Source organism: Saimiri boliviensis, chromosome 14 (genome assembly GCF_048565385.1).
Source record: "Saimiri boliviensis isolate mSaiBol1 chromosome 14, mSaiBol1.pri, whole genome shotgun sequence".
In the NCBI taxonomy this organism is placed as follows: domain Eukaryota; kingdom Metazoa; phylum Chordata; class Mammalia; order Primates; family Cebidae; genus Saimiri; species Saimiri boliviensis.
Genome location: NC_133462.1, coordinates 39133461 through 39148384, shown reverse-complemented (window position 1 = coordinate 39148384; position 14924 = coordinate 39133461). Strand labels below are relative to the sequence as shown.

General features: G+C 55.3%; 2 protein-coding genes across 8 annotated transcripts in view; both read left to right on the top strand.

Annotated features, from left to right (window-relative positions):
* The first annotated feature begins 247 nt into the window (after positions 1–247).
* Positions 248–13995, top strand: MCOLN1 (mucolipin TRP cation channel 1). Of its 4 annotated transcripts, none has more exons than XM_010349552.3 (14): positions 248–557; positions 3941–4146; positions 5601–5768; positions 5855–6020; positions 7222–7330; positions 7564–7660; positions 7869–7968; positions 8256–8362; positions 8464–8613; positions 8746–8847; positions 9234–9356; positions 10393–10608; positions 13516–13646; positions 13752–13995. In XM_010349552.3, exons 2-14 carry the CDS (start codon positions 4057–4059, stop codon positions 13786–13788), a joined length of 1596 nt encoding a protein of 531 aa, XP_010347854.1. In that variant the 5' UTR covers positions 248–557; positions 3941–4056; the 3' UTR covers positions 13789–13995. The 4 variants fall into 4 exon arrangements, with proteins under 4 accessions (XP_010347854.1, XP_010347852.1, XP_003938929.1 ...); XM_003938880.4 differs by lacking the exon at positions 248–557 and adding an exon at positions 578–794; XM_074384721.1 differs by lacking the exon at positions 248–557 and adding an exon at positions 829–1156.
* Positions 13996–14127: 132 nt separating this feature from the next.
* PNPLA6 (patatin like domain 6, lysophospholipase) overlaps positions 14128–14924 on the top strand; it is a 28795-nt gene continuing 27998 nt past the window's right edge. For 2 of the 4 annotated variants that reach the window (XM_074384719.1, XM_010349546.3), the window contains exons 1-2: positions 14128–14218; positions 14357–14885. The gene's annotated coding sequence lies outside the window, so the exon portion shown is untranslated. The remainder of the gene's footprint in view (positions 14219–14356; positions 14886–14924) is intronic. The other 2 variants (XM_010349545.3, XM_010349547.3) reach the window with 2 other exon arrangements.

Here is a 14924-nt window from a genome sequence, read left to right as displayed (position 1 = left end):
ACCAGAGCGGGGACTTTGCTTGTCAGTCCAGAGCAATGGGAAGTCAAGGGCAGGTTCTCGCAGGACTGATAGGAATTATTCTTTGAAGACGCTTGTGGCTGCTGGGTAGAAAGTGGAGAGGAGGGAGGCTGCGATCGGGGAGGAGGTTGCTGCAAAGATCCGGGCCAGGAATGTTGGAGAACTCTGGGCTGGGAGCCACAGGGGTGGGGATAAGTGGTTCTATTTGGCACGTAATTAGGAAATCGTGTTTGCTGAAGGTCCGCATGAGAGGGGTAAAAGGAGTTTCTGCAAGAAAGAGGAAGACAGCGTTGAAAGAGTACGCAGGGTCATCACCAGGCACCAACGAGGATAAAGGGTCAAGTTCTGGACATGGAAGTCACGAGCCTGGCACCGGATTCGGGGCACGGCAGGGAGCCAGGGCGGAGATCCTCGTTGCCAAGCTCAGGGCCAGCCCATCCCCCGCAACCCAGAGCCCGTCGGCGATAGGACCTCGCGACCGCCTTCGACCCAGGGTGGAGCGCTCCGGCGAGGCACGCATGCGCGCTGTTCCGGCACAGGTTGTCGTGGCGCAGGGGGCGGGACCAGATACGGTCACGTGAAGGGCTCTCGGCTACCGGGTCACGTGACCGCGGCGCGGATCAGCTGATGCGGGAGGGTTTGAAGCCGCGCCGCGAGGGAGGGAGGTCGCAGTGACAGCTACGGCCCCTGGGACCCAGGCTGCTGCCCCGCCGCACCCGCCCGCGTCCCGCGCTCCCGCCCCAGCATGACAGCCCCGGCGGGTCCGCGCGGCTCAGGTGAGGGCGTGGGCGGCACCGTGGGGCCCCGAACCCAGGCGGGCGGGCTGGTTCTCCGACCTGGGGAGCTCCCAGTCTCCTTTTTTCTAAACTCCAGCGCTGACTTCTCAGCCTCCCCACGGTAGAGAAATGGGCAGACGGCTCCTAGAACTTGGGCAGCGGGTGGGCACCAGCCTCTCCGATTCTCCCTCCTGAGCCCAGGCTGTGCCGGGTTCCCAAACTCAGGCAGCGAGCGCGCCGGGCCGCCAGCTTCTCCCCTTCGGGACGGCGAGGTTCCCGGGATTTCCACGGGGAGCCTAGGTCCTGATGGCACAACTTTGGCTGGAACTCAGGCAGCGGGCACCAGCAACTCCAACCCGCACGTGAGACTCCCCGGCTTCCGCCCCTGATTCCTGGAGACAAATGCTAAGCTTCCCTAAATTCCAGCGTGGGCCGGGCGCGGTGCCTGTAACCCCAGCGCTTTGGGAGGCCGAGGCGGGCGGATCACATGGTTAGGAGTTCGAGACCAGCCTAGCCAAAACGGTGAAATCCTGTCTCTACTAAAAATACAAAAATCAGCCGGGTGTGGTGGCGAGTGTCTGTAATCCTAGCTACTTGGGATGCTGAAACAGGAGAATTGCTTGAACCCGGGACGCGGAGGTTGCAGTGAGCCAGGATCGCGCCACTGCACTCCAGCCTGGGCAACAGTGAGACCCTGTCTCAAAAACAACAATCAAGCGCGGAGAGCTGGAGGGATTTCCCCAAATCGGTTAACTGAATTTTAGCTCTCCAAACCCGCGGAAGTGCAGCCTTCTTAAACTCGGGCTTCCAGCCAGTTCTGATGCGCATCCCCCCTCTCCGCTTCGTCCCCCAAGGAGGCTGCAGGAACCCCTTGTGTTACTTCCACTTCTGGAGCTAGCTGGGGACCCCTACCTGATAGGCATCCTGGTGTCCCAGCTGGTAGGGTCTGGGGTGAGTTGGCTGTAATCTCAGCCCGGTATGTGGGCCCTGCCCTCTGGCTTTGTTATAAACAGCCACAGCAGCATCCAATTCCAAAGGGAGGGGCCGGGAACTTGTTCCTCTGTGCTCAGCAGGTTCGGATACTGCCCACATTTATCCTGACAGCTTTGCTAGGCAGGGGGCCAGGCCCTAGAAAGCACATCCCCATGGGGGTGTGACAGGGACAGTCTTGGGCTACCGTGACCAGCTTTGACTCTAGCAGTTGCTGAAACCTTAGATTTTCTCCTTAAGCTGGAAAAAAATAAACAGTGAGTAGAACAGCTTGTGTTTGCTGAAGAGATCTTTATCTGCTGTGTCTCATTGAATTCTCAGCAGCTTCAGGATCTCAGCCTCAGGGCTTTGGGAGAGGGTAGGCTTATTATTATTATTATTATTATTATTATTATTATTATTTTTAAAGAAACTGTTTTCTGTTGCCCAGGGCTGTAGCGCAGTGGCTCACTCTAACATCCAACTCCTGGGCTCAAGTGATCCTCCCACCTCAGCCTCCCGAGTAGTTGGAGTCCCAGCTAGTAACTACAGGCATGAGCCGTTACCACAGCTAATTAAAAACATTTTTTTTTTTTTTTTTTTTTGGTGGAGAGGGGATCTCGTTGTATTACCTAGTCTCAAACCCCTGGACTCAAGCAATCTTCCCACCTTAGCCTCCCAAACCATCAGGATAACAGGCGTGAGCCACCGAGCCCAGCCAAGGGGTAGCCTTTTTAACATTTCTACTCTTCAGATGAGGAGATGGAGGCTCAGGGGGTCCCTGGAGTCACCTGACTGGAAAGTAGCAGGTCTGGGATTTGATCTTAGGGCTTCATGATTTCCAGGAGCTGGTGCTCTTCAGGGAGAAAAAAAAATGAGTCTTTAGTGGCTGGGCACAGGGTGGCTCATGCCTGTAATCCCAGCACTTTGGGAGGCCAGGGTGGGCAGATCATGAGTTCAGGAGACGGAGACCATTCTGGATAACACTGTGAAACCCGTCTCTACTAAAAATACAAAAAATTAGCTGGGTGTGGTAGCATGCCTTCGGTCCTAGCTACTTGGGAGGCTGAGGCAGGAGAATCTCTTGAACCTGGGAGGTGGAGGTTGCAGTGAGCGGAGATCGCGCCATTGCACTCCAGCCTGGGCAACAGAGTGAGAGCGAGACTCTGTCTCAAAAAAAAAAGTCTTCAGCAAATGTGTTCCGTTATTATTACTTATATTGTCAATTACCCCTTCTCCAGGTCTTTGGCTTCTGAGAGTGTCAGCTGATGGGCCAGGTTATAATGAATGCAGAGGTCATCTTTTGGGTATTTGTCCAGACAAACCTGGAATACAGGCTGAGTGTTATGCTCATATCTGGAAGCAGGAGTTGGGATAAGCCCAGGAGCCTTGAACGTCCAGTGAAAAGCCAGTGGGAGCAGTTAATTCTCTTCCCGCAGATCAGTAACAGGAATGTTGATGAAATGTTCTGACATTCACCATGAATTAGTCCCTGTGATTAATGCTTTATAAGCATCCAGTCCTAAGTGTTCCCATGAGAGATGATTATTGCCCCATTTTGCAGATGAGGAAACTGAGGCTCTGAAAGCTGGTGAGCAGGAGGGGCAGGAATCAGCCCAGGCCCTGTACCTCCTGAAACCCAGCTCATAACCTCTGCACAGGACTGGTGTATAGATACATAAAATGTTGCAGGTTTTCTGGGATTTTTTTTTTTTTTTTTTTTTTTTTTTTTTTTTTTTTTTTGAGATGGAGTCTTGCTGTGTCACCCAGGCTGGAGTACAGTGGTATGATCTTGGCTCACTGTAACCTCTGCCTCCCAGGTTCAAGTGATTCTCCTGCCTCAGTCTCCCAAGTAGCTGGGACTACAGGTGCATACCACCATGCCTGGCTAATTTTTGTATTTTTTAGTAGAGATGGGATTTCACCATGTTAGCCAGGATGGTCTCGATCTCCTGACCCTGTAATCCACCGACCTCAGCCTCCCAAAATGCTGGGATTATAGGCGTGAGCCACCGCACTCAGCCCTGGTTTTCTGGTTTTCTTTAGACCTCTCTGAGCTCTTCCTTGGCAGGAACATGGGGCCATGAAGATAGGGCATGTGCTGCCTTCCTTGTTCAGAAACGGGTAGAGGGGAGTTGCCCAGGCCTCACCCCCAATGCCCTCTCCTATTCCCACAGAGACCGAGCGGCTTCTGACCCCCAACCCCGGGTATGGGACCCAGGCGGGGCCTTTGCCGGCCCCTCCGACACCCCCAGAAGAGGAAGACCTTCGACGTCGTCTCAAATACTTCTTTATGAGTCCGTGCGACAAGTTTCGAGCCAAGGGCCGCAAGCCCTGCAAGCTGATGCTGCAAGTGGTCAAGATCCTCGTGGTCACAGTGCAGGTGAGATCTGCCAAGCAGGGGCCCCCGCCGGAGGCCACCTGTGGCCACTGTTCTCCTTGAAGAAGAATCTTTATTTTTTATTTTTCAATTTTTTTTTAAGACGAAGTCTCACACTGTCTCCTGGGCTAGAGTGCAGTGGCGCAATTTCAGCTCACTGCAACCTCTACCTCCCGGGTTCAAGTGATTCTCCTGCCTCACCCTCCTGAGTAGCTGGGATTACAGGTGTGCACGACCACATGCAGCTAATTTTTTGTATTTTTAGCAGAGACAAGGTTTTACCATGTTGGCCAGGCTGGTCTTGAACTCTTGACCTCATGATTCACCTGCCTCGTCCTCTCAAAGTACTGGGATTATAGGTGTGAGCCACCGTGCCCAGCCTTTGAAGAACAGTCTTAAAGCAGTGTAATGACAAGTAGGAAGCCATGTTGTGTGTAGCAGCTCCTTTTATATTTATTTATTTATTTTTATTTAATTAATTTATTTTTTGAGACAGAGTTTCACTCATTTACCCAGGCTGGACTGTAGTGGCTCAATCTTGGCTCATTGCAGTCTCTGTCCACTGGGTTCAAGAGATTCTCCTGCCTCAGCCTCCTGAGTAGCAGGGATTATAGGTGACTACCACCACGCCCTGCTAATTTTTGTATTTTTGTATTTTTTTTTTTTTTTTTTTTTAAGTAGAGACCAGGTTTCACCATGTTGGCCAGGCTGGTCTCCGACTCCTGACCTCATGTGATCTGCCCACTTTGGTCTCCCAAAGTGTTGGGATTACAGGCGTGAGCCACACAGCACAGCCTGCAGCCACTCCTTTTGAGCTTACCAGCATGTCCTTCAAGGTCCTGATGACTGCTGCTGTTCCCATTGTATAGAAGAAGCCACTGAGGGCCAGGCATGGTTGTTCATGCCTGTAATCCCAGCGCTTTGGGAGACCAAAGCGGGCAGATCATGTGAGGTCAGGAGTTGGAGACCAGCCTGGCCAACACGGTGAAACCCTGGCTCTACTAAAAATGCAAAAATTAGCTGGGTGTTGTGGTGGGCACCTATAATCCCAGCTACTCAGGAGGCTGAGGCAGAGAATTGCTTGAACTCGGGAGGTGGAGGTTGCAGTGAGCTGAGATCACGCCACTGCACTCCAGCCTGGGTGACAGAACGGGACTCCGTCTCAAAAAAGAAAAAAAATCTTGATGAATGTTAGTCCCTGCTGTGAGATATACCAGTGCCCACCCTGTGTTGTAGCAGGGAGGACACAGTTGTGGGAGTGGCTTGGAGCTTTTGCCAAGAGGTGGGGTGAAATTAATCAAGGCAAAGAAATGCACAGGTGCCTGAGTTAGCAGGGCCTGCCCCACCCCAGTGGACACCTCTAGGGCCCTCTGTCCTCTTTCTCTTGCCTGTGCCCTGAGGGAGATACCCCCCGACCTCCATCCTAGCCATGCCAATCTCTGCTACCCTCTTTCCAGCTCATCCTGTTTGGGCTCAGTAATCAGCTGGCTGTGACATTCCGGGAAGAGAACACCATTGCCTTCCGACACCTCTTCCTGCTGGGCTACTCAGACGGGGCGGATGACACCTTCGCAGCCTATACGCGGGAGCAGCTGTACCAGGCCATCTTCCATGCAGTGGACCAGGTAGGTGCTGGTGCGTGGGCAGGTGTAGGTGGGTGGGCCGCAGAGAGGGGGCTGGGCTCACAGGCCCTCCTGTTCTCTGTCCACAGTACCTGGCGTTGCCCGACGTGTCACTGGGCCGATATGCGTATGTCCATGGCAGGGGTGACCCTTGGGCCAACGGCTCAGGGCTTGCTCTCTGCCAGCGGTACTACCACCGAGGCCATGTGGACCCAGCCAATGACACATTTGACATTGATCCAATGGTGGTCACTGGTGAGTGGGCACAGCGGGGCTTTGCTGTTTGGAGTCCGAGCTGTGGGATTAAAATCAACAGCTGTGGCTGGGCGATGTGGCTCACAACTGTAATACCAGCACTTTGGGAGGCTGAGGAGGCAGGATTGCTTAAGGCCAGGAGTTTGAGACCAGCCTGGGCAATGTAGGAAGACCTTGTCTCTATATACAAAAAAATTAGCTGGATGTGGTGGCGTCCCCCTGTGGTCCCAGCTACTCAGGAGGCTGAGACAGGAGGATCACTTGAGTCTGGAAGGTTGAGTCTGCAGTAAGCTATGATCACACCACTGCACTTCAGCCTGGGTGACACAGTGAGACCCTACCTCAAAAAAAAAAAAAAAATAGTATTCGGCCGTGCGCAGTGACTCACACCTCTAATCCCAGCACTTTGGGAGGCTGAGGCAGGTAGATCACCTGAGGTTGGAAGTTCGAGACTAGCCTGACCAACATGGAGAAACCCTGTCTCTACTAAAAATACAAAATGAGCCAGGCATGGTGGCAGGCACCTGTAATCCCAGTTTCTCTGGAGGCTGTGGCCAGAGAATCGCTAGAACCTCGGAGGAGGTTGCAGTGAGCTGAGATCGTGGCACCGCACTCCAGCCTGGGCAACAAGAGCGAGACTCCATCTCAAAAAAAAAAGTATGGTTAGTGTGAGTGTGACTCTTGCCACGTAGAAAGCACCAGGTGTAGGCCGGGCACGGTGGCTCAAGCCTGTAATCCCAGCACTTTGGGAGGCCAAGGCGGGTGGATCACGAGGTCAAGAGATCGAGACCAGCCTGGTCAACATGGTGAAACCCCGTCTCTACTAAAAATACAAAAAATTAGCTGGGCATGGTGGCGCGTGCCTGTAATCCCAGCTACTCAGGAGGCTGAGGCAGGAGAATTGCCTGAACCCAGGAGGCGGAGGTTGCGGTGAGCCGAGATCGCGCCATTGCACTCCAGCCTGGGTAACAAGAGCGAAACTCTGTCTCAAAAAAAAAAACAAAAAAAAAAACAAACGAAAGCACCAGGTGTCATTTTTTATTACGGTTCGTTCACTGAACATCCTCTGGCCCAGAGAGTGCCAGGCCTGTAGGAATGACCCAGCCCTGGGAAACACAGGGAAGAAGCTACAGGGAGCTCTGGGGAGACCAGCCTGGCCTCCCCTGCCCCCTGAGGCCCTTCCCTGCCTCGCTGTCCTCAGACTGCATCCAGGTGGATCCCCCTGAGCGGCCCCCTCCGCCCCCCAGCGACGATCTCACCCTCTTGGAAGGCAGCTCCAGTTACAAGAACCTCACGCTTAAATTCCACAAGTACTGCCTGCTCGCTCAAGGGGGGCCCAGGGTGGGGGAGGCACCACACCAGACACTCTCACCCCAGCAGCCACTTCCCTAAGATGGTAACAGGCCCATCCCCCCAGCACTGGCACATGCTTGGTGAGCACTTCCCCTGCCAGCTGCAGAATCAGCACGGGGCAGGGGTGCTGACACTCAGGCCGGAAGGGACCTGAAGACGCCCCTGCCCCTCACCCGAGCCTCCTGCCTAGGCTGATCAATGTCACCATCCACTTCCGGCTGAAGACCATTAACCTCCAGAGCCTCATCAACAATGAGATCCCGGACTGTTATACCTTCAGCGTCCTGGTGAGGCCCCCCAGGGACCCACGGGGCTCCTGAGTTGCAGGGCAGGGACATGGTCAGGGAGTCTCTGGGGAACGTTTCGGGAGCATTGGTCAAGGGCAAGCATTCAGGTGATGAGGGAGGGAGCCTGGGGTCTGTCAGGCCACGTGTCACATGGACCTTGGTGCTTCGGGGTGCCAAGGTTTACTCTGCTCCCAACTGGCCCCCACAGATCACATTTGACAACAAGGCGCACAGCGGGCGGATCCCCATCAGCCTAGAGACCCAGACCCACATCCAGGAGTGTAAGCACCCCAGTGTCTTCCGGCACGGTGAGCCCCTGAGCCCCAGACCAGTGCTGCCTGGGGGCCCTGACCTGCCCAGGAATGCCCTGAGCCTCAGATCATAAGGAACCAGGGACCCCGTCCTGTCCTGGGATCCCCCAAGCCCCAGACCAGCGCTGACCAGGGTTCTTGACTCATCCCAAGCAAGCCCTGAGCCCACTGACCTGCCAAAACCAGCCGTGCAGTCCCCTGGGTCTCCAGCCTGGCCTGGCATCAACGCTAGCCTCCCAAGGCTCCATGCCATCTTGGCCCTACCCACTGTGCTCTCCCAACAGGAGACAACAGCTTCCGGCTCCTGTTTGATGTGGTCGTCATCCTCACCTGCTCCCTGTCCTTCCTCCTCTGCGCCCGCTCACTGCTTCGAGGCTTCTTGCTGCAGAACGTGAGGCCCCGGTGTCATGTGGGCTGGCCCTGGGGTGAGAAGAGCAAGGCCTTCAAGGGCCCTGGGCCTGGACAGGCCCTCACCCTGCCTGCCTTCTGCAGGAGTTTGTGGGGTTCATGTGGCGGCAGCGGGGACGGGTCATCAGCCTGTGGGAGCGGCTGGAATTTGTCAATGGCTGGTACATCCTGCTGGTCACCAGCGACGTGCTCACCATCTCAGGCACCATCATGAAGATCGGCATTGAGGCCAAGGTGTGTCCTGCTCACGCCCTGGGCCCCAGGTCCCATCCCTGCCGTCAGTGCCCATTTGGGGCCACGTCCTCCCCCAGGCTCCCCCCAAGGGAAGGGCCAGGCCAGAAAGGTTGATGCTGCTCCCACCCACAGAACTTGGCGAGCTACGACGTGTGCAGCATCCTCCTGGGTACCTCGACGCTGCTGGTGTGGGTGGGCGTGATCCGCTACCTGACCTTCTTCCACAACTACAATGTGAGCTTTGTGCATGAGGCTGGGCCTTCCATGTGGTTACCCCATACCCTCCAAAGAAATCCCTGCACACACAGCACTCACCAGTCCTGGGCAGTGGCCTCTTGCAAGCCTCCTCCTCCTACCTGCCCATACACACGGGGTCATTGCTGTACCTGGGCAGGGCCCCGGGAGCCTGATTCTTCATGCCCACCCAGCTGAGTCCAGCCGTGGGGTGCCCTTGGACCCCCTCAGACACGGCCCCGCCCCCTCCAGGCACCCACTGGCTCCTGTGGCCACACCAGCTGTGCCCTTGGTGAGGCCCCACCCCCCCCACCTCCATGTGGATGCCCACAGCTGACCTGGATTGTGGCCACACACTCAATGAGGCTCCCTCTGACCCAACCCAGATCCTCATTGCCACGCTGCGGGTGGCCCTGCCCAGCGTCATGCGCTTCTGCTGCTGCGTGGCCGTCATCTACCTGGGCTACTGCTTCTGTGGCTGGATTGTGCTGGGGCCCTATCACGTGAAGGTAGGGGCCACCGTGGCTGGGGTGTGTGTGGCCTGCAGTCGAATGATCCCTGGCCCCCTCCCCTAAGCACCGTTACTCCTGGACTCCCCAGATCCAGTGACATTGCATGACTCAGCTGGACCCTGGGGCCTTACCAGCAGGTCTGACCGCTGGGGACCCTGACATTGACCCTGTAACCTGGACGGACACCATGACCCCCAGATGAACCCATCTGACTGCTAGTACTCCATGTACTGTACTTTCTAAACCCTGGTAACCTTGACATTGAGTCTATGGCCTGGTCACTGACACTATGACCCCATCATGACTGCTAGTACTGCATGTACTGTCCCCTCTAACCCCTGATGACCTTAACATTGACCCTGTGACCCGGTCATTGACACTGTGACTCCCAGTTAGCCCCATAGTGACTGCAGGTACTCTGATCTGTCTCCTCTAACCCCTGGTGACCCTGACATTGACCCTGTGACCTGGTTATTGACACCATGACTCCCAGATTAGCCTGTTGTGACTGCTGGTATTCCATGCACTGTTCCCTTTAACTTCAGTGACCCTGACATTGATCCTATGATCTTGTCATTGACATTCTGACCCCCGGATTACCCCTTGGTGACTTCTGGGAGTCTGTCCATCGTCCCATGTGGCCTCTGGTGACACTGAAACTGACCCTGTGCCATTATTGTCACAGTTGCTGGGAACCCTATTTCAAACTGGGTTACTCCCCTTCCTGCTCTATCTGCCCAGACCCTAGGTCAGCCCTGTGATCCTGCCATTGACCCTGGGACCTGGCCATTCACATGATGACCCCAGCCCAGGACCCAGCCACTCACATGGTGACCCCAGCCCGGGACCCAGCCACTCACATGGTGACCCCATCCCGGGACCCGGCCACTCACATGGTGACCCCAGCCCGGGACCCGGCCACTCACATGGTGATGCCATCCTGGGACCCGGCCACTCACATGGGACCCCAGCCTGATGCCAGCCCCCAGGTTCGACCACGCCTGGCCCCCTCTGACCCTCCACCTCTCTGCAGTTCCGCTCACTGTCCATGGTGTCTGAGTGCCTGTTCTCGCTCATCAACGGCGATGACATGTTCGTGACGTTCGCCGCCATGCAGGCGCAGCAGGGCCGCAGCAGCCTGGTGTGGCTCTTCTCGCAGCTCTACCTGTACTCCTTCATCAGCCTCTTCATCTACATGGTGCTCAGCCTCTTCATTGCGCTCATCACCGGCGCCTATGACACCATCAAGGTCAGTCACGCGTGCTCAGCCACGCACCGGGCCCCAAACTCGGGCTCTGGGTGCCCGGAGTCTGCCATGCAGGAGTTCTGGGGACACCACAGGTGAACAGAGAAGAAATATAGAATATGTTCTTCTATATAGTCTATATTTGGGAAAGAATATAGGCAACTCTGTGAAACCAAAAAGAGGGTGGTTCAAAATTGGGGGCCCCAAGGGAAACTGATGGCATCTCAGCCTTGGCAAGGTGGGTTTGGGCCAGGAGGGTGCCGAAGTCTGCCTTTACCTTTACAGGGTAACCAAGTCATAGTTTATTTATTTATTTGTTTGTTTATTTAAGATGGACTTGCTCTCTGTCGCTCAGGCTGGAGTGCAGTGGTGCCATCTTGGCTCTCTACAACCTTTGCCTTCCCAGTTCAAGCAGTTCTGCTGCCTCAGCCTCCTGAGTAGCTGGGACTACAGGCCTGCGCCACCATGCCCAGCTAATTTTTGTATTTTTAGTAGAGATGGGGTTTTGCCATGTTGGCCAGGCTGGTCTCCATCCAGCTCCTGACCTCCTGATCCGCCCGCCTCGGCCTCCTAAAGTGCTGGGATTGCAGGCGTGAGCCACCATACCCAGACCATTATTTGTTTCTTTTGAAATGGAATCTTGCTCTGTGGTCCAGGCTGCAGTACAGTGCTGTGATCTTGGCTCACTACAACCTCCGCCTCCTGAGGTCAAGTGATTCTCCTGCCTCAGCCTCCTGAGTAGCTGGGATTACCGGCATGAGCCACCACACCTGGCTAATTTTCGTATTTTTACTAGAGATGGGGTTTCACCACATTGGCCAGGCTGGTCTGGAACTCTTGACTTCAAGTAATCCACCCGCCTTGGCCTCCCAAGGTGCTGGGATTACAGGCATGAGCCACCGTGCTCAGCGAAGTCATAGAGTTTCAACGACCTTGTCATTGACCCTGGGACATTGCCATTCACATGGTGACCCTCAGCTGGCCCCATTCCTAAGGCTGACCCCCAGGGACCCCACACTGTCCTCAGCCCCCAGCCGTGCCCCCAGTTCCCTCTGACCCCACCCAAGGTTAACTTCTAAGCAGTAAAACTGAGCTCAACTCAGGGCTGTCTGATTCCAGAAGCCATGCTCCTAATCCCCTGTCTTCTGTCAAGTTGGGTGGCTGGGAACAGTGGTTTCCCAGCAAGCTGCAAGGATCAGGGGACAGAGCAGGATATGGAAATGGCAGATAGACATGTGGAAGTGACAGACAGTCATATGTAAGGGCCAAGATCTGTGTCGGATTCTGGGCATAGAGGAAAATCAGGTGTACGTGATCTGTCCAAGGCCTCTGGGCAAGGTGCATGGGACAGGAGCAGACAACCCATGACCAATGACCTACTTGTAACAGTATGAAGGAAGAGTGAAAGATTACAGAGGGACTCCTGCTTTAGATTGGTATGAGAGTAGGTCCAGGAGAACTTCTAGAATGTTCTATTACTAGTCTCTAGCCCCATGCAGCTATTTAAATTTTGATTTTGATTCTGGCTGGGCACAGTGATTCATGCTTGAAAACTTAGCACTTTGGGAGGCTGAGGTGGGCATATCAGCTGAGGTCATGAGTTAAGAGACCAGCCTGGCCAACGTGGTAAAACCCCATGTCTACTAAAAATATAAAAAATTAGCCAGCCGTGGTGGCACACACCTATAATCCCAGCTACTCCAAAGGCTGAGGTAGTAAAATTGCTTGCACCTGGGAGGCAGAGGTTGCAGTGAGCTGAAATTGAGCCACTGCACTCCAACCTGGGCAACAGAGTGAAACTCTGCCTGGGGGGAAAAATTTTTTTTTTTTTAATTTTAATTCAGGCTGGGCGAGGTGGTGGTTCATGCCGGTAATCCCAGCATTTTAGGAGGCTGAGGTGGGTGGATAATGAGGTCAGGAGTTCAGACCAGCCTGGCCAAGATGGTGAAACCCCATCTCTACTAAAAGTACATATTAGCCGGGTGTGGTGGTGGGTGCCTGTAATCCCAGCTACTCGGGAGGCTGAGGCAGGAGAATTGCTTGAACCCGGAGGTTGCAGTGAGCCGAGATGGCACCACTGCACTCTAGCCTGGGTGACAGAACAAGACTCTGTCTCAAAAGAAAAAAATTAATTCAAATGAAATAGAATTGCAAATTCAGTTCCTGACTGGCACCATCCTGTATCCACTGCCCAAAAGCCAGTGTGGCTGGTGGCTGCCATACTGGACAGCATAGACATTGAACCTTTCCATCGTCTCTAGACCTGAGATGGAGCCCGAGGGGCAGTGCATTGAGGGAAAGGAATAGCTAAAGCAAAGGCCTAGTAGCTGGAAAATACTTGGAGAAAAGTTAGTCCCTCCATGAGGCTGAGCGAGAAGAAGGAAACCTTGGCTGGGACCCTGCCACATCCAGTGTCACCGGCAGATGAGTCCACCCCCTTTTCCCCATGCACAGATTCAGCTGTCCTACAGACACATTCAGTCAGGCCCTGGGAACTACTTCCTGTCTCGCCCTAGCACTTAGATGCCACACGCATGAATCCACTCTGGTGGGCAAACTCAGGCCCTGCTCCCACGGCTGGGCTTAGCCCGCATCCGGCTCATTCAGTAGATGGTTTCTGAGCACCGAGGTCGTGTCAGGTCTGGCTCTAGGTCTCTAGGTGCTGGGCCCACAGCAGAGGGCACCAGACTGGCAGATACAACTTGTGTCTAGGTACGGGGGTCTCTGTGCAAGGAAACTATGAAACCACGGGTCAGCAGGCACAGCAAGAGCAAAGGCGGGGGGTGGGGGGTTGCGGGGTAGGGGTGGGGGGTGGGAAGCGATGCAGATGGCTGGAGGGGAGGGCGGACTTCAAGGGTCTTAGAGGTTGGGGGCCACTTTCAGGCTGAGTTTCCTGGCTTCTCTTCCCAGCATCCCGGCGGCGCAGGTGCAGAGGAGAGTGAGCTCCAGGCCTACATCGCGCAGTGCCAGGACACCCCAACCTCTGGAAAGTTCCGCCGCGGGAGCGGCTCGGCCTGCAGCCTTCTCTGCTGCTGCGGAAGGTTCGAGTCCTGGGTCTGGCCCATTCAGATTGGGGGTTGGGGGCTGGGGAAAACGGAGCGAGCGAGAGAAAACTGACGCCCCTCTTCCTTGCTTCCCTCCTCCAGGGACCCCTCGGAGGAGCATTCGCTGCTGGTGAATTGATTCGACCTCGACTGCCATTGGACCTTAACCCTGGACTTCGGAGACCCCCGCCCTCGCTTATTTATTCTTAGGGTTTGCTTTTAAGGATCGGCTCCCTGCCGCGCCCAAGGAGGGCCTGGACCTTTCGAGTCGGACCCTTGGGGCGGGGAGACAGGGTGGGAAGGGTGTTCAATAAAAGGGAAAATAAATGTGTCGTTCTCATTTTTAGCCAGAGGAGCAGTCCTTGCATTAAGCTGTGTGTGGCCCCTTAATGCGCGGCCACACTCAGCAGGGCAGCCTTAGTCGGTCTTCTAAGCATGGCGGGGGCGGGGCGGGGCGGGGCGGGGCTGCGGCACGCCTTGCGGTGAATAATTTAAAGGGGCCGCGCCTGCAGAGTCGGCCTGAATGCTAGCGGTGTTGGTGCGGAGTGGACCCCGGCTGCGGCCCCTGGGTAAGTCCGGGTTTCCGTCGGCCTCGCAGGCGTGTCCCTTCGAGGGTCATTAGCGAGCTTCTGCTTTCCCAAAATCTGTCCTCCGATTCAGGTTAACTTTCGACTTTCTGATGGTCCCATCTCCCTACTACCCGGCAGGTGTTTCCGCACCAGTAGCCAGGTGTGCCCTGGGGTGGAAGAGGACCTGCCACCCAGGAATTTTCCAAGAAACGAAGCCTCCAGGATTCCTTCCCCCGCCCCCCCGACCCCCGAATTTCCATTAATACTCAAGCAGTGTCCGAAACATCCTCAGCTTCCCAAAAAAATCCCAGTAATATTCCAGCCTGTCTCAGTATCTTCCAAGGAGACAGGACGCCCTCCCCAGGCCCGCCCTCATAAGCACCCCAGGAATGTACCCACCCACCTCCGGTTTTTCCCAGCAGTAGTCCTGTAATCTTCAGAATCTCTCAGTAACTTTCCAGTACCCTCCCACCCCCACCCCAGTAATCCCAGCGTCCCTGGTTACGCCTCCCAGCAATGGCGCCAGCATCGGTTCCGGAGTCCCAGTGATGCTCCGTGCCATAAAGCCGCCGTAACTTCACTACTACGTGGTAGTAAATCTCCAGCAAAACCCAGCAGCGCCTTGCAAATCCACGCCACCCCAAGCATCCTAGGACTCTTCTGAAACGTGGGTATCAGACGCCTTCTGCGGTGCCCCTGAGAGCAC